The sequence below is a fragment of the Ambystoma mexicanum genome, chromosome 6p, assembly GCF_040938575.1.
Source record: "Ambystoma mexicanum isolate Mex_15411 chromosome 6p, UKY_AmexF1_1, whole genome shotgun sequence".
NCBI classification, from domain to species: Eukaryota; Metazoa; Chordata; class Amphibia; order Caudata; family Ambystomatidae; genus Ambystoma; species Ambystoma mexicanum.
Genome location: NC_090935.1, coordinates 786,045,544 through 786,065,249, shown reverse-complemented (window position 1 = coordinate 786,065,249; position 19,706 = coordinate 786,045,544). Strand labels below are relative to the sequence as shown.

Sequence of the window (19,706 nt, the reverse complement as noted above, 5' to 3'; positions counted from 1 at the left end):
CACAATTCGGAATGTGAAACCGTGGTTTAAAAGCAAACGGCAAGATTGTACATTTGGCAAAGTACGTTTATTGGACATCAAATGTTTAGAGAATATTCAGCGATTTGCATTTTTATTTGCTCATGTTCCAAAAAGTTCGTATTGAGGAACGCGATGGTCCTTTGCTGTACACAGGGTCTTAGAGCATCTCACAATACAGCACCACAATTCGGAATGTGAAACCGTGGTTTAAAAGCAAACGGCAAGATTGTACATTTGGCAAAGTACGTTTATTGGACATCAAATGTTTAGAGAATATTCAGCGATTTGCATTTTTCTTTGCTCTCGATCCAAATTAGTTCGTCTTGAGGCAAGCGATGTTCGTGTGCAGTACACAGGGTGTTGGTTTACGATAAAAATAAGCTCTTCTGTCGCACTGATAATCGCATGGCTGTTCCAACAACGAGGCACTAGGCCACCACAACGGTAGGTATGTTGCATCTAACCGTTAGTACCGCGTAAGGGCATACTTGTACTTGGCGATCGTCCCATAAAATGGTCAGGGTGGTAACGTTGTTCACGCGGAGAAGCAACTGGCGGCTGTAGAAGCCGTCCGCCGGTGTCTGGTACTCGTGACACAGACAGTAGTGAATGATGTACCTAAAAACATAAAAAATGAAATTAGTCTCACCATCAGATCCTTATTAAAATTATTCATTTCATAGCGAGGACAGCGCTACTGGGTGTACACAAGTGTTTAAAGGCGTGGCGAGGCATGGAGGGGGGGGGAGTGGAGTACAAGGTAAGTAGCATAAAATAATAAATAAATAGGGCCAGCTGGTGGCAAGTGCAAGGTAAGTGCAGAACAAGTGCTGGGAAGGGGGGGCTGTAGGATACTGAGACAGTCCCCCAGTGCAGGGGTTGACAGGGAGGCAGTGCAGGTGGAGAGTGGAAGGGCCCAGGACCGAGGTCGCAGACAGTGGACCAGTTGTAGCAGGGGAGAGGGAGAGAGAAAGCAGAAGCAAAGAGGAAGGTTTTGAGGTGCTTCAGTAAAAGCAGATGTTTCTCCTCCAGATAGTGCGCGGTAGAAAACACTATGCCACATAGAACGAACAAGTACAACTGAACCCGTCTTTAAAGCCACTGTATAGTAATGAAATTGCGGTATAAACTCATCAAAAGTTACTTACATTATATTTGCATTTTCCATTGTGTCTCTGTGTAGGGCAGACCCGAAACACCACTCCTTCTTTGCCGACGTTACTTCTTCTAATGAACGTGGCTCATCGTTTCGTTTCTGAAATTTTATTCATTATCTTTTCTTAGTCTTTCAGGATGGTCCCGGCCTGTCAAGGTCAAATCACAATAGAACCTTATATTGGGTCGTGGGCCGTTCCGCCACCCGAGCAAAACATCAAAGCAGCTGACCTTCACTTTGAGCGAGCACACATTTCTAGTTAGCTCCAGTTAGTGTAAGGGCATCTTGTCTGCGTGCCTTTTTTTTTATTGTCCCTATGGGTCGGCCATGTGTTTGTAATACGGAAACATTCTATAATTTTTGTAAAAATGATTTATATTACTGTTTGGTTTAATTGCAATGGGCCTGCAACATGAGGAGACTCGAGAGAACAGACAATCGAATTACAATCATTTAAACCGTGATGTGTATTTCTCAATGAGCTCTGCTTTAGGTGGACATGGAACAGAGGCAATGTTGGGTGGCAATGCAGTTGTCCCCTGCATAGGTTCGTTCACCACTCCATGTATGTGCCTATCGAGGACATCTACGATAAGTCTCTCAATAAACTCATATTGCATATCCTCAAACACTGGTTTGATCACCCATTGTTTACTTCTTTTAGTGAAGGCCTTATTGTAGCGAAGCGTCCCTAAAGTTCCGGTCGTCCTACTTTGTTGACGGCCAACATTATGGTTATGTGCCAAGACCGCTAGAAGAGTCCGATTTATCATGCCTTCCATGCCAAAATGCAATCTTTTGGGCCTGTACTTGAGGCACATATTGTGGAACACCTCCAAATCTCCTGTGTGGCAGAATTCCGTGAGTCCCCTCAAAGCTTTTGTTATAGTTTTATCAAATACAATCTTTTCAATGGCCTTGTGAGTGGGTGATGAAGGAATCAACCACTTCTTCTTCCGTGCCTCCTCTGTGGACAAATGGCCATGTTCACATTTGTGGAAATGCTCATTTGTCGACCATCGATGTACGTTGCTACAGTGCAACATTACTGACCGCCATTTTTCCAGTAGAATTTCCAACGACCCTTCACATGTTTTTGAGCTCCACCAAAGATGGTTGCTGATTGACTTGGACCACTGTGAAATACCTTGCATATCTTTTTTTTTTCCTGCAGCCGACAATTTTTTATTGATTGATTTTGCAAGATGCCAAACGTCAAATTGGTGATTTATATTTTTGTACTGTTCTCTCATTGTCTTGGCAATTGAAACGTGTCTGTCCGTGGCTATCAGGTCGATCACCATTCCCCGCGATTGTAGTTCTTGCAATGATGCTACAAAGCCAAATTTCTCCATGGCCACTGAGGATGTACTTTGTGACACCTGCACGACCACCGAACTCACAATTTTCTTACTTTCCATGTCCTGAAAGTGGTAGGTGCAGTACTTGGCTGAAAATCCTGGACTGTCGCATTGTCCATCACCGGCTAGCCTGAAGCGTTTGCCCGCGAATGTACTTTCCATTGACATTTTTTCCATTCTCCAAGCTTCGCTGATGGCTGGAAATAGATAATCGGTTTGGTATTTGTAGAACTGACTTTTCGCAATGAAATGGATTCCCACAAACTGAAAGAAATACTGTAACTTTTTAAAACTTGAACCACTAAAAAGTGCGGCCGCTGCACAAAGTAGATTGCCTGCTGGCAGTTGCCCCAGCATGGGTTGTGCAGACCATGCGAACGGATGATATTGTGTACAGGTGGCATGTATTTTAAGGTTAGTGCCTCGAATTGCACGAGTCACATTAATCAATGGCTCCCCACATACTTCCCCACCAACCCAATGCCCACATTTCATCATCATAATAATATCCATCAAACAGCTATCGAATACAATGAATTTGGCCTCTTTCCTTATACTGTCACTCTGCATCCCAGCTGGTTCGGCCTGTAACGTTGAGGACATGTCACTCGCATGAAAGGTACAATCTCTGATATCGTCTTCCGCTATGCTGAGTGATATTGATGGTGTTTCATTGTCGTCCACTTCATTCTCTTCCATTGCAACATCTGTTCCTTGTCCGGAGATGGGAGAAAAAAACAATGTCTTCAACTTTCGCGTGCTCTTATTTTTTGCGGGTGTGGATTCTGTGAATTGATCTACGACTGCATCCAAACTACCAGGAGGACATTCACTATCAATGGCTGGTGGTGGTATAGCTCCGTTGTCAATCACTTCATATTCTTCCCATTGGCACGATGCATCTCCAGTCTCAAGTCCCTGCCAAAAGGTTTGACAAGCAACATCTCTCGTTCGCTTCACTGTCTGTGTAGATCTAGTTCTTACACCCACTCGCAACTAGAGGACAGATTAGAAAAGGGATGTTCAGTTTAAACACAACTTACAGTATTGAACTATTGACAGTGAAAGACAACATAATATAGTGAACAGGACACTAACCTTCTTTTGCTTTCTTTTCTTTGAAACTTTCTTTCCTCGAACTTCAACATCTGGACGCTGTTGCTCCGACTCGTGTGTGCATGTCTCCACTTCCTCTCGCGCTGCAACGACTATACTTTCATGATAAGCACATCCATCACTCACTGAGGCTCCATCGACTCGCTGAAACATAGAACTTTCATTAGTATGTATAATAATATTGAAAACACAAAATGTACTTGGGGACCAATACCCATACGTACATCTCAATAGCAAAACACGAATGAACGCATTGTGTAGAACATTCAAACGACAATAGTTCACGCATTGTTGATCTAGTTAGATTGAACTGTCAAGATCCATACCTCGGGCTCCGCATAGACTTCCATTGATGATATTATTGAAGATGAGGCTTCAGCAACTCCCTGAAACACAGTAATTGCATTAGTACGGTTTTGTATTTTGTTTAAAAGAACATAAACTTTCTGCAGGCGTCAACGGCTCATCTAAATAGACCTGCACAAATGATCAGTTGTCTAAAATAAATAATGGATATCTAAATATGATTCGATTTGCTCCATCGTTGGAAGTGTCACCACCCAGAGATCTGCATCAACTATTAGGGGTGATGTTCTTGTTGAAGAAGCTCCGTCAGGTCCCTGAAACATAGTACTTGCGTTAATAAAGAAGGAAGTATAGCGGATGTAATCACGTCATTTGATCTCGCATGATTGATCTGTCAGTATCCATACCTCGAAATGCATAAGAACATCAAGGGACGCTGTAACTGCGGTGCACACTTCTGCAAGCTGTTGCGCCGACCCGTAACTGCATGCTCCCCCTTCCTCTTGGACTAATGCTCCATCGACTCCCTGAAACATAGGACTTTCATTAGTAATGAACACAATATTGAAAAAAGAAGACACATAGGAGGGCGACGACAGAAGGACATACCAATGGCTAAAAACGAAAGAAACATTGTGTGTAACAATCACGCTACAAGAATGCAAGATCTGATGATCTCCATCGATGGAACTGTCCGGAAACGTACCTCGAGCATCTGAGTGACATCTACGGTTGTCGTCAATGCGTTGGACTCCTCAGCATCTCCCTGAAAGACAGTACTTGCATTATTTTGGATAACAATAATTATAACTGAAAACAAAGACTAGAGGACGAGTACTGTGGTGTACCATTAGGTAAAATAATTACACGATCAATTAAAACTATTGATTTACATGCCTAAAACAAGTCAGTGTCAGAATAGCTAAGTAAGATTACCCGATAGGCGCTTGAAGTGGCTGATGACTGCAATAACGACACGGATGGAGAATCTTCAGCCTTCATATTGAGTGGATACATAAATGGGGAAATTATTGTTAGCTAATGCTACACACTACCGCAATGCCGAGAGATAAATACGTAAACTTGACTCACCAGTGGAGGGATGTGGACGAATAGAGTGGGAATAGCGGTTGAGAGCAATTTTCGCCTCGCTCGCGGTGTTTTCGTCCTTATTAGCAATGATGTGGAGTACATGTCTGGGCTAAAGTGCCTGCTGCAGATGCGGTATCGATCACCCCTCTTGTCCGCAAAGACTTCTAGGACTCTACTTTCTATCTCAGAGGCTGGATATCCGCAATATCGGACCCATTCTCTTATCTGATCTATTGTCTTAGGGAAAACATGCATTATAGTACCTTCAGATTTGTTATGGGTCTTCGAAGGGCAACCGCCAATGGAACAGGCAGGCATTATGGAAAGTTCTGAAAAGTAAAGATCAACAATTCTCTATGAATACCAATGTGTTAAAACATTAAATGACACATAAAAGGTTCAATGCAAGGTCCGTTTTGGTTCTTGGAACTATACATGTTATTCACATGCGGATAAGTATTTCAATAACTTTCAAAAAATAGAAAAAGTAATTTGACTAAACTCAGAACATGTGACTAGTTCCTTGCATGTACTGTCGTGAACGAAAAGAAAACATGGATGCAATTTGATGACTACTAGCAAATAGATATAAATTAAAAAATTGGACGCAAAATGATTATGGTACATGGACTTACCTTGACGAACAAACAGTTAGATGCAGGGATCAGAGTAGTTTCTTGTCGTAGAACAGGGAGCTGTTCACAGGTTGCAAACTGACGAGTTTGCTCAAAGTGGTCACGGAAGTTCACAGAGACGAAGAGCAGATAACCAGCACCTTCACGGGTTGACTAGCAAAGCGCAAAGAAGTTCTCATTAGAAATATGAAGTGGGTTATAAAGAATTCGAAACAGGGGTGTGTTTGTGAATGAATGACGTGTATATGTCGTGGCATTATGCGGTCTGCAGGGGGCCGTCCAGCGTGAGGGGGGATGCTTGGCAGGAGACACGGGGTCTGGAGGTAGACATGGGAACAACAACCCATGCTCTATAGACCACTTTGAAGTGTACATGGTCTTTGGCACCTCTTGGCCTTTATCGCTCCCTGACAGCTCCACTTGCCAGCACAAGTACCCCGGTGCGAACTGCCTTTGATAGGGCGGGGGGTGGATCGGGGCGGTGGTCGTGCAGACAAGACACAGGAAGACTCGTGAATGGAGACACACTTATGTGGATTGCAGGGGGCCGTCCAGCGTGAGGGGGGATGCTTGGCAGGAGACACGGGGTCTGAAGGTAGACATGGGAACAACAACCCATGCTCTATAGACCACTTTGAAGTGTACATGGTCTTTGGCACCTCTTGGCCTTTATCGCTCCCTGACAGCTCCACTTGCCAGCACAAGTACCCCGGTGCGAACTGCCTTTGATAGGGCGGGGGGTGGATCGGGGCGGTGGTCGTGCAGACAAGACACAGGAAGACTCGTGAATGGAGACACACTTATGTGGATTGCAGGGGGCCGTCCAGCGTGAGGGGGGATGCTTGGCAGGAGACACGGGGTCTGGAGGTAGACATGGGAACAACAACCCATGCTCTATAGACCACTTTGAAGTGTACATGGTCTTTGGCACCTCTTGGCCTTTATCGCTCCCTGACAGCTCCACTTGCCAGCACAAGTACCCCGGTGCGAACTGCCTTTGATAGGGCGGGGGGTGGATCGGGGCGGTGGTCGTGCAGACAAGACCCGTTTGCCGCAGGGCCTCACCAAGGAGAGGCCATCTAACTGAATGTAAGAGGATGGCTGCAGGATCTACTACATGGAATGCAGGGGGGTGAGTTTATAAATACCTCACCCTCCCAGGAGAATATACACTAGATTCATTTAAAAAATCAAAACAACCATTGTTAAAATATATGTTGGGCTTTATTTTAGATTTTAATTAAACATAAATAATAAACATTACACATTGTAAAGTTGAGGTTGCAGCACATCGAGGGAAAATCCGCGGTATTGTCCACTGTCACTGGGGAAATGTTGTCTAATGGCAAGTACCGCACAGGCAGGTATTACTCTCCGAACGCGGTGTCCGAGCCTCCCGTGAAGCCACCAAGTGAAGCAACGATAGGCCACCAGCCTGTACCACCTGTGAAAAAAAAAGATGCAAACTGTATTAAACTGACCAAACTTTCTTATCAATGTCGATTCAGGTAACACATGTCATTTTTCTTAGAAAAAAATTATATCTAGAAAATGCACTATATGGAACAAATTTACATGCGTTCGAATGATATGTAAATGTAATTTTATATGTGGGAGACGACCATGAAATAGTGGTGGCATTACTGACATCACAAACAGAGTATACTTACTCGTTACTCGGATTACGCGGACGAACAGTGCCGCGAAGTTCGTGCATAAGCACCATCATCATCCTCAACACGGTCCATGAGAGGCAGGCTTCCCTGAACTCTGGCAGCTCGGTGATGCATTGCGGACTTTGCTCGCCTTCCTGCAGACTTTGCTCGCTTTCCGAAATGTAGGCCAAGCACCCGGAATTTTCACGGCAGCAGCAGTTCTCCTCCTCAGTTGGCATTAGCTCGCACCAATTGCACGTGCACCAGGTGGAGACGCCGTCCATGCGACATGGTCCAGGCTCTTCATCCGTTGACTGGTCCTCCCAACTGCCGTCCGAATCCCCATCGTTTTCGCGTGCTTGACTTTCCAGTAGTTCTTCCTCGGTGTACTCGGGCTCGTACATATACGGCATTATTGTGGCCATTGTGCGGTAAAGATAGTAAAATAATTTACAGAGATGGTACAGGTGTTCACACGGGCTACAAGCGGCGAAGGTAGCTGACCAGAGCACTGAAACGAGTCACAGAATACTCAAAGTAACACAGAGAGAGGAATGGAATCGAAAATCTGCTGCTGTGTGTTGTGAAACGGTCTGTTTATACTTATTGGGGAAAGAGGCGTCCTGCCATTTCCATGGCAACACGTCAATAGCTGAGGCGCAGCGATTGTTGACACGAGACGTGCTTGAAATGGGCAGTACGCGTCTGCTGATGTCAGGCTCAGGGGCGGGGGATTTGATTTAGTGCCGCAAAGGCAGGTGAGCCAGGTCGATGCGGCGGAATGATAGGATTATCACAAAATGGAGGCTGATTTCGAGTGCGATAATGGGCGAAAAGTCGGGTAAGGTCCATAGGAAAGTTTCCTACGATCTACCGATTTATGCTTACAAACACATGGCCGACCCGTAGGGACAATAAAAAAAAAGTCCCGGAACTCTCCTTTAAAGGGGGCCCCCTGCCCAAAGCAGCACACTTGGAGATGTATTTTGGATCAATCAACATTGTAAACACACCTCTAGTTTAGATTGTAAAGAGTGCTTGTGTTGCAATTACAAGCACCCAGTTAATAAAGTCCAGACTTAAAACACTTGATCAGCATTCAGTGAGTAAAATAACCTTATAAAAATAAAATGCAGCTTTGCATAAAATTACAGAGAATTTTGGGATTATCAGGCACTGGCAAGCGGACTCTGCTATTGCTGTGGGAGAAGTGAGACTTGCAATGGCGACAAATTTAAGGTTAATATTATCACAAGATGGCAGGCCAGCATAGATCTTAACCACTGAATGCCCACTGAACAGCTATAAACCCTTCTATGTCAGCAAGAGGCTGATGTAGAGGAACCAGTGATAGAAAGCAATGAGGTGATTATACTGTACCATATCCCGTGGGAGGTGATGCCCCCCCAAGACTCAGTTAAGGCCCCTCGTGTCAAAAGGTTGAAAAGTCCTGCCGTCTCAGTCCCCACAGTCCTAACTCCGCTTAGAGTGGAAGCAGTCTGTGGCACACAGCTTGTAATGCAAATTGCACATTTCAAGCGTCAGGACAAAAAACAGAGAACTGAATACATTGCAACACTGGTAATACCGTATAGAGCGACATTATCGCACCGCCCAACTATGAGTTTGAGGGCAAAGGTGGAGGAAAATCCTCCAGCAAGAAGCTGGAGGTATTTCCTCCACCATACTGCCCAAAATAGAACAATTTGGGATATTACCACCAGCAAAATTACTACCAGCAGTAATACCGCTGAAATTCACCATGGAGTCCTATGGACTCCAATTGATGGGGACTAACACTGCCTACCACCACTTGTAATCCGGCAGTAATACCGCCAGACCAAGTGGCAGTAATGGTAGTACAGTTTGCTGGTATCTCGGCAGATTTACAGGCCACACAGAGACATCACCTCTCTCCATGTTGTCTTTTATTGTAAAGTGGATTACCAGGTTTCAGACCTGTAAAATACCCCTGTCTCCTCAGGTGACTCAGACCCCCACCATTCCATCCTACATAAACTTGATGCCCCCAGGCTTTTCTTCTAGTCTACTTTTATTCTACCCATGTAGATCCAGGAACGTCATACTCCTGTTACTTTCATGGATTATTTTACTTCCTGTTCCTTAAAGCCAGGGGTCTTAATCATGTGGCTCTCCAGATTTTTTTGAACTACGACTCCTATGATCCATCACCATTGACTATGCTGGCTGGGGCTGATGAGCATTGTAGTCCAACACATCTGCAGAGCTAAAGGTTGCAGAACCCGGCGTCCAAGCAGAGGCCTGGAACTCCATACTGCCACAAGCACCTTATCATTTGACTCTGGCTCTGAAATAGAGACTTTATGCCGGCCCTTTACCCACAAACACTGGTTGTTAATATTATACCTTGGAGCTGCACGCGTTAATAGCACTAGTGCAAGAAACGTTCAGGACGGGCGGTAAAAAGACTTCCGTGGGTCTTATGCGGCCTATGAGTTCACAGGGTTTGGTTGACAAGGGAATAGCACACGAGGCATGGAGTTGGGACAGGATGGCAGGTTAGCTGCTGGCAACCTTTCAGGTGGCAACCGTAAACCCATGAAGAGGGAGCAGAGATGTGCAGTGCTTCTTTGCCCCCTGATTCTCTGATTTGTCAGAGCTACATTTTCAAAGCCTCTCTCTGAATGGAGCATGAGTGCATTCATCTCTCAGTTGACTCACACAGTTATTGTTCTGTCTGCGTCTTTCATTTGTTATAAAACAGCACCCATGGTTGGTGGCTCTCAGGGGGTAGGGAGCCTGGGACGATCCAAGGACAATGAACTGGCAGCCAGGGGGTTTTAGCAATGCGCTACTTTTGTAAACAAAATGAACCCCCAAAAAATCTTTTTTTTGTGACTGCACCAGTAAATCATCAAGAATCGATGACTGGGAGAGAGGCTGCAGGAGAGCGATGTCCCCCTAATTTGTATGGTACAGTAGCACAGATAGGAGAAAGAGGTTGGTTGGCTCTCGACTTACATCTACCTGTTCAGTAGCACACCTGGGAGTGGGTAGTTGAACTGGCTTTGGGGTCCCCGTTTCTCTGTGATAGCATACTCTTGAGGGCATACTTTTTTAATGAACATTTAATTGCAACTGCATGTGTATACCAAGTGCTTAATTTGTAAAACAGTAGGTGCCTGTGCCCAAATATGTTCTAGCACTTCTGTGACACTTGGGCAGTTCCACACCACTGCTGCCACCCAGGGTCGGACTGGGACAAGAAAAAGGCCCGGTCACCCAAAAAAAAGTGGCCCACCCCTCGTCTCAAAAAAGTGGCCCACCCCTCGCCTCACGACACTTGACCTCTGATGATATCACCGGAAGTGATGTAATTTGACCCCACACCAAAGTGACATCCCGGGAAGCGATGAAACACAACCTTTCACCCCTTGACAAAATAGGAAGTGGCATCAAATAGCATTGTTCCTAAGTAAACTACACTACGAAAAATATGGTTATGATTTCACTAAGGTGATATACATTTCATACAAGAATGGATCACCATACGTATCATTAATATCTGTGTGTATAGATCCTTATTGTCAAAATACTGGTACTCCAAGCAGACGTCCAAGGCCACATGATAATACGGTTTTATATAGCACTTACCCTTAAGCTCTTTTTTATAGAACATATATGCATACAATATCACCCAACCTGTGTTGGTACTTGTATCGACCCAAGAAGGATGAAAGGTTTTTGAAGAATAAAAAATGAAAAAATAAATTTGAAAAAAATGAATTTTTTCAAACCGGCCCAAGCATGGCCTGAAACCGGCCCTTACTCCCCAGGGACGATTTCAGCCAGGGCAGGGGCCAATCAGACCCTGCTGCTACCACCCATAGTGCGACAGAGGCCAGGCCTTTGTGGGGCCTCAGGCTCCATTAGGAGCCTATTCATGAAGACAAAAAAAGCACACACATTCTTTTGCTGCAATGACCATCATCAAGGCAAAAGAAGGTGTGCGCTTTTTCTTTTGTCTTCATTAATAGGCTCCTAATGGAGCCTGAGACCTCACAAAGGCCAGGCCCCTGTCGCACTAAGCATGTGTGGCAGGGGCCCTGGATCGGGCTGCTGTTTGTTAATGAAGCAACAGCCCGACCCTTTGGTCATTTATCCTCTTTTTTTTTTTTTTTTAAACTGTGGATGCGCGCCCCCCCTGGGCATGAGGCTGCGGCCCACCAGAGGGGCGCGCCCCACAGTTTGAATACAGCTGCGCCTAAACCCTTCGCTCCAGGACCATACACCAATATGAGTCCTTGAGGGGAGGGCTTAATCGCATATTTTCGCGATTATACCCGGCCAGAGAGAAAAGGCCATTGATGCTGCATCACTTCTCTCCGGCGGGGGGTGGGGGGGGGGGCAGGCCCCGGAGCGCCCCCCGTACTCGGCGCCCCTGATTCTAGCTACCCGGTTGCCGAGAAAACCTGCCACCTCCTTTGCCACTCTGCCATGAACATCGAGTTTGTGGTCTGTGAATTTGAGTATGCGCAGATGGGGACCACACCTGCAGCTGAGCTGACGTTTATTTGCTGAATGGCTCTTCAGTGGGCAGATTCTAAACGGATTCAGTTTCCTGTGTTTAAATTGGCGACCTCCCCACATACTGTAATGATGAGTTATTTATAGCGCTTTCGCCAAAGTATTTCACATAGAATATATGTACATACAATGTCACCCAACCGAAGTTGGTACTTATTTATACACCTAGGAAGGACGAAAGGCTGAGTTGGCCGTGCCGGGATTCGAACCTGCGACCTGCAGATCTCGCACAGATCACAGCAGCGAGTGCTGAACCCCTTCAGCTATCTTACCTTAATGAATTACCTTAATTACTGCATGCAGGAACTTTGCATGTGCATTCTTCTTTTTCTGCTTTTGCAGCGGTAAACTTGTAGTCAGGTAGTGATCATCAAATTACTGCATAAGGTAATGGTACGTACTATTTGTTCTGGTAATGGGACCTACTATTTCCTGTGGTAATGAGACCTAGCATTTGCTCTGCCATTCAGCCACAATCACAATGCCAACCCTCCACCCCCCTCCAGGCAGCTCACTTTAAGAGCACCTCAGAAACACATCGATGAATGGGTTTATCTGCCATTGGGAGCTTGTCCCTTCCAAAGCAATTGGGGGAGGAGGCGGGGGTCAGGTTCTGAGCATGCCGATGCAGCCAGGCAAGAATGCTGCAAACTACTTTGTAGTGCGCGCGTGCGCGCGTTCCGAGTTCTATGACTCAGCAGTATCTTGGTTATTTCCCAATCTCGTGCTGTCTTTCACCCCTGTGTGAAAGTGATGGCACTGCACTCTATGCAGGCCGCCACATTTCATGGTGAGTTCCAGATGATGCACACAGGTGGCACCCATCAAGCAAAGCATACGAAGTCAGTAAGCGGGGAGGCTTCTTTGGCCTCTTACAAATGTAGCGCCTCAGTGCCACATCTGTCGATAATACGATAAGGCACAGCGATCCTCAAGGTTTGGGATCACGTGGCTCATCACTGTACTTACCGAGCCATGTCTCCATGTCAGAAAAAGAAATACCTGCACTTTGCAAGGAATGTTGGAATGATGCGCTACGGAGGGTCTCATAAAGAGTGTGGTGGCAATGCCTGAAACATGGTATTTTAAATACCTTCTATTTTTAAAATACCTCCTAATAAAGAGTTTGGACTGCATGGAATATTTACGGCATGGAGCACAGAAAGGGGTGAATATAGGTTACAAACCCCATGTGGTATGTTATGTATACCCTGTATATTCACCTTCCTGCATACTCACCCTCAAACTCCCAAATAAACACAACTATACCTCTACCGCACCACAAACCACACGCAGTTCACAACACCCTACATGAAAGCAAACCACGCACAATTACACCTCAACATCACAACGACGGATACTAACCAAAAACGCACCTACGCTCAGTGGGCCTCATTACGACCTCGGCGGGATAGGCGGCATGGCTGCCGCCGAAATCGCGTCCGGGTCCTCAGAATGAGGACTTACCGGGCCATTCCGAGTTCGGAAGGCCCGGTAATTCCTCCCTCCAAGGACCCGGACCCGGTCCTTCCCCATTCCCATTTCAGCCCCCAAAGGGCTGAATGGGAATGTGAGAGGGAGCAAACAACGGGCCATTACGAGTTGGCCCGTTGTTTGCTCCCTCTTCCCCTCGCGGCACCGGGTAAGCATGCCTGGTTTGACCAGGAGTTACTTCCTGGGTTCCGCGAGGGGATCTCGTAATGAGGCGGTACTGGGTAAACGGCGCTGGCTCCTTTTACGGTGCCGTTTACCCCTTACCGCCAGGGTCGTAATGAGGCCCAGTGACTGTTTTCTCTGAACTGAAGCTGCCAACAGCACATCAAAGCTCTCTTGCTCTTCTCCCTCTCAACCCCACTAAGAGACCCTGCAACCCCACTTCCATTGCCAGAGCGCCAAGAGACCACGCATGTGGTGACGGTGCGTGGTACAAGTCCCATTAACATTAGACCGTACAATACACGTCCCAAAGAGGAGTTATTTAAAATGCCACGTTTTTACCGTTAGCACCTTTAACATAATGGCAGCTTTAGTGCCTAATCACAATCGCAATACTCAATTGCAATCATTCTTCAAGGCTCCGTGGAACCAAAGAAACCTTTGCCCATTGCCTTGCAGGACTTCAGCACCTGCATGCAGTTAGGGGAATATCTGGGCACATTATGCCATCTGAAATGTTGGTTGGTGCCACGTCCTTATTATCATTCCATATCTTTACGTCTGTGATGGCACTTGGCAAGCATGTGGAATGTCAAAAGCTGTGGTTGAGATGCCAGACTGGTTGGGTGGGTGATCTGCGCTTAACGGCGTGCCAGGGGGAAGAGGCAAACATGTTATATGCTTATTGTAAAGAGTCCGGGTTAAGATGCAACACAGAAGACGCTCTCTGCAGCTTGACCAATTATTGACCCAGGTTAGGTACCAGAGCCACTTTTATCATTTATAAACGTCACATGAAGAGGCTTACCTTTGCTGGTGGAACTGCTGCGCTCGCTTGCGCCCCTGATGTTTGACTGGTGCCAGGGCATGTCGTGCTTGTAGGGCTTACAGAACTTGTTGGGCTCGTGGGGCCTGTAGTTTGTTTCTAGAACAGAAAAGGCCATTATGAGCTTTAGCCTTTATTTGATGTGCCAGAACTGACCCCAAGCATGGAGTCAATTACTCCTAATAACCACACATTACTATCAAGAAGGTACAAAATATACTTCAAATGGGAAAGAAAGCATCACAACACACAGTTAAGGGCCACAACCTGCAAGTAAAACGAACCGTAGAGTGCAAGACTCAATCTCTCTGAACGGAAGTGGATAGTTTTGTGATATAGACCTGGATTGTGATATTTGGTTTGACTATATTAGCAGTTGCCGTACACAAAACACACAGCAACCCTTACCTGAATATACACATACGTGCAGACAGAAGATCCTAGGTGAATTTGATCGAATAGAAAAGTTGTGGGCACACTACCCTGTTTCTCAATCAATTAGTTTGTGAAACAGAATATGAAACGACCACAGACATTTCCATTATTTTAATCACCTAAAAAGGACATATGCTCTACTTGCATGCATTTGTTTATTTGTATTGCATGCACCATTTCTTTCATTAATAACATTAACATTAAACAAACAAGTTAAAATAGCAACAAAAGAGTTAGTCAAACCAGAGGGCAATAGACTAAACGCAACGCAAAATCACATAAAACATTTGTCTGAACATAAGCTGCTGAAGCATTCACTAACCGAAAAGGCAATTCATTAATCGATTCCGGTGGAAGGGTGTTCCCAATACTTGGGTGCACTTTAGAAGGTGCCCCCGGCATTGGACACAAGGTACTTGGCTTATTACCACTTACACTGACCTATGAAGGAAAAACCAGCAGAGACAATAACTTTAGGCTATACCTTAATAGCTGTCCCCCAGCATGAGTTCCAGACACAAGATGTGCAGGAACCCTGTGAAGTTCACACAGAGAGGGAACTAATGTGCTTTAAATCGACTAAACTGATCCGGGATTCAAGGAGTTCGGATCCACACTAGTTTCTTGAACAGGGATAGTCTTTCCCTATCTAAGATCCCACAATCATTATCTGTAACTTGTGATAATTCAATTTCAGTCAATGTGGCCGGATGCACCCAATGCGTGTCCAAATGATGTGCAGACCTGTTCTTCATATGTGTCATTTGATAGCTCCCTTCTGGGTATACATATGAGTGACAAAATGACTACTGGTGTGGTTAACTCACCTACCCCCCCCAAACTACTACTAAACCAGCAGTGATTCTAATCATAAAGGTGAAACAGACACCGCCCAACAGGTATACTTCCTTCACGCTATACTCTATAGGTATAGTGGGAGTGCTAACAGAAGCTACCCAAACAGCAAAAAAACAAAGATTCTGCGATTAAAAACGTCAAATAAAGGTTCTATAAAAATAGACTATTAATTAAATAATCAAATCAACTAACAAGAAAACACAAGTAAATCCCCTGCCACTATAAAAGATATATATAAATGCAGACTTTTGAGAAAGTGCACTCTGGGTAGGTGAACAGGGGTATTCAGGAAATCTGATTCAGCAACAATGTCAATGATCACTGGTCCCAAAAGTGGACCAGGGGGACAGTGCCTCTCCACAGTACCTTATTCTTGCCTTCAGGTGTCCTGTTGGTTCGAGGGTATGGTGCTCCCAATGGGTCAAGTTGACGGCTGTGATAAGGGGGACAATGGCTTCCAACGATTCATGGCAGCAGCCAAGACTGTAGCGAGACAATGGGTCTGCTGAGTTGAGTCGGTGCTCGATACAGGCAAATTCAATGGCTTCCAGCAGCCGGGCCAGCACTCAAGTTAGTTGATCCCTCGATGTCAAGCCCACGTTCATGGCAAGACTAGTTGATCCAGTTCAATGCGTCGAATCAGCATCTGGATGCCTATAAGTCGGCGTCAAGTGCCAAAAGCAACACCCTGGGCCTGGTGGCAGCTTGAAGGTAGAAAGCGTGGTCATTCCAGCTCAAGGATTTCTCTAGGTGGCTAAAACAGGAGTCCAGTTGCTTATGGCCTTCTAGGTGGCTAGGAGGTCCCAAGGACTCCAGGACAAGATAAGTCCTTCTGTTCTGCATTCTCACTCCAGGTTACTTGGCTTGCACCTACAGAGGACTCACCACCTCCAGCAAGGAGCCTAGTTCCAGTGCAACCAACAGAGAGGCCTTGATACGACAGCATTTCAATGCCAGTGTTTTCTGTGGATGGTTAGGTGACAGCTCTCCTCTGCCTTGGATGCCTTCATTCTTCACCTCTATGGCAGAGGTCTTTGGAATGGACTGCAATTCAACAGAGGTCAACAGGTCTATCATTCTACTATTTTAGCTAAAAAGGTGCCGAAAAGAATGAGGAGGTGCTCCACTCCTTTTATGTCACAGGGGATTGGTCCAAGAAAGCCTGCAGTGAGGGGTCCACTCCTAGCTGTTGTAAAAAGTACCCTTTGTCTTATGACATTGTTGCTTGCAGGAAATGGGGGGGACAGGATAATGTAGAGATCCCTAACAGAAATGAAGATGGTGGAAGCCTTGCTTCAGCCCACCTTTCCCTCCTGGCAACTCTATCTCCAACCCGTTACCATGCCTGCTTACTTCAAAGGTACTCCAGTGGTCACCACCCTGGTGTGCGAGAGTGGCTTTTATGTCAGTGCTGTCTTTGAACACCGATTCCCAGGAGGCCCCCTGACAGACGTTCATATGCCCTTGGGGAAGATGTTACCCTTCCTGCAGCAGAATGAAAGAGGCAGCATCCTGGTTATAGTTCAACAGGGCTGTAGTGAAGACAATCAGATCAGACACCAATTTACAGAAGTCTTGTTATAGCTGGCCCTGCTAAAAAAGCCTACACTAGTGTGATATCAAATTGCTGTGGCAGTATAATGTGTGCTCTTATCAGTCACCATGCCACATCTAGGCATGGAATACATTTAAAGATCTACATGCCACCAGGTTGACTAAGATATACAATCATTAGAATTAAGATGCAGGCTTTGAGTGGGGAAGATTTAAACATGTATTTTAGCACGTATTGCTATGGTGTATTAGTTGAAACTCAATATAATAGATTAGGTAAGCCAAATTCTGCTAGATGCCATTTTATGTGTTTAATAAGGAGGTTAAGGGTAAAAAAAGAAACCTCTCGAAGGCCAATCGTGCACTGAAATGAGCACCGCTAGAAACCAGGGTGCAAGCCACTAAAGCTATTAAAAGAAAATAATAATTGTATTTGTCATCACCTGTAAATCTTGGCTCAGAAAGATGCAGAAAAAATGTTAAAAAGCCTGGCCAGTACTAACTCGAACAATAATGGGGAATTATAGACAACCTATTATATCCCCTAGCCCAAGCCCAGATTAACCCGATCGTGGAGTCAGATTGGGTGAGTTTTTTTCTAATCTCTACATTCCGATAAATACAGAGCATTTTTCCTCTAAAATCATAGATGAGGCGGATTGGTCAATAAGGATCGAGTGGGAGGATATTTTGAAATGTATTAAACAAGCTAAAAGATCTAGAACCCCTGGACCCAATGGGTTGTCTAATGTGGCACTGAAAGCCAACCCGATTCTTTAGGCTGATATACAATGTTGGGTCTTTTGTAATATCTGTACTACTCGATATTTGACTCATCCTGGAAAATGTCTGTGATTATTCCGATTTTTTAAAAAGGGGGTTGTTGCTTGGCCATAATTACAGACCAATCGATTGCAGGCAAGGTTTTTTCCATGATAGTGAACAAAAAATGAGAAGCTGGACAAGCAAGAGTAATGTCTGAGATTGTTTTCCACTGTAAGAATTTGATTGAATTCTGAAGGTCAACATTCACCTTCTATTAAGGGGTACTGTGGGTTAAGGCAAGCTGGACCTTGCCCCTACTCTTTTTAATGCTTTCATTGCAGACATAGGTAACTCGTTCGCTCTGGCACATGCTTTTCCCCCTAAACTGGGCAAATGCAAAATTAATTGTCTGCTATATGCGGACGATTTAATACTATTCGATCAAGCACAGTTGGGGTTACAGCGCCAAATGAACGCATTGTTTAATTATGGACAAGTAAACAACTTGCAGATTAATATTAATAAAACCAAACTTATGGTGATGCGCCCAACAGATAAACATAGGGTGACATCTTTCAGATGGACCTTAGAAAACAAACCCCTGGAGATAGTCTAAATTTGTTTACCTGGGGTTTTTAATATCGAAAACCTCTGGTCTGTCTGCCCTAGATTGATTCTTAAAGAAACATTTAAAAACACTGACTAATCATGTGAGCTTTGCCTTTAATTGCATTTTTCAAAGTCAAAGTTGTTCTGGTGCTGAGATTTGGGGTGGAAATTTCACTTATATGGCCAAAAATGAAATGGCGCTCTTTTGAGAGCCCTTTCTGGAAACATTGTTTAGGTCTACACGTGGGTAGACTCTATTGCTCTTTGAATTGGGCCTTCTTTCATAGCATGCAGTAGCGTCTTGGAAAGCCCTGTCACTTCTGCGAAAGATATATACAGCACTTGACAAATCGCTCCAACAAATAACTAAGAGGGCCCTAAACAAATGCAGTGTGGAGGCTCTAAGTGCTTGGTATGATAATTGCTTGGAGATTCTAGCGCAAGCAAGTGCCTTTTTAAATATACTTCAAGAGAAACTCGGGAGCATTAAAAGATTTGGGAAATGGATTGGATACAAACTATTAATGAATGTCAGCAGCTCTCATAAAGCATTATATTATTTTAGAAGGTAAACCTCTATCTCAATTGCTACGAAATTAGCTGATGCTGACAGCGGAAGACTCTTTTTAAAAATCAGATTTAATCTTCTACCCGCTTGTGAAATTATTGGTGTGAGGATGGCATCCCACGGTCAGAGAGGTTTTGCAGAACTAACGTACTGGAATCGTTATTACATTTGGCCATGGAGTGCCCAACCTTTGAGGCGACTCCCCTTAGAAACCTTTGGATTACTATGCTCGAGGGTCCACAAATATCTTGAAAGCTGAATTTGATCAGATTTTAATATTTTGGTTGGGAGGAATAAAAGAAAAAAGAAAGAAAATCTGGATGTTTGAATGCTTTATTGTTTTACTGTTTGTTTTGCTTTTTATCTATATTCGTTTTTATGTGATTGGTGTCATTTATGGATTTATGATCACGGTGAGTTTTTGCGTAAGGTTTAAATGAGGAGAACTACGTACACAATAAAAAATATGTTTTAACTGCTATTTAGCATGAGACTGAAGCTCATATATATTTCAATTTTTTGGA

General features: G+C 44.8%; 1 protein-coding gene across 7 annotated transcripts in view; it reads right to left on the bottom strand.

Moving 5' to 3' along the window:
- CAST (calpastatin) overlaps positions 1-19,706 on the bottom strand; it is a 757,786-nt gene that overhangs the window by 533,759 nt on the left and 204,321 nt on the right. For all 7 annotated transcript variants that reach the window (XM_069627659.1, XM_069627661.1, XM_069627656.1 and 4 more), the window contains exon 3: positions 14,376-14,492. In XM_069627659.1, coding sequence (XP_069483760.1) covers positions 14,376-14,492 — 117 coding nt within the window. The remainder of the gene's footprint in view (positions 1-14,375; positions 14,493-19,706) is intronic.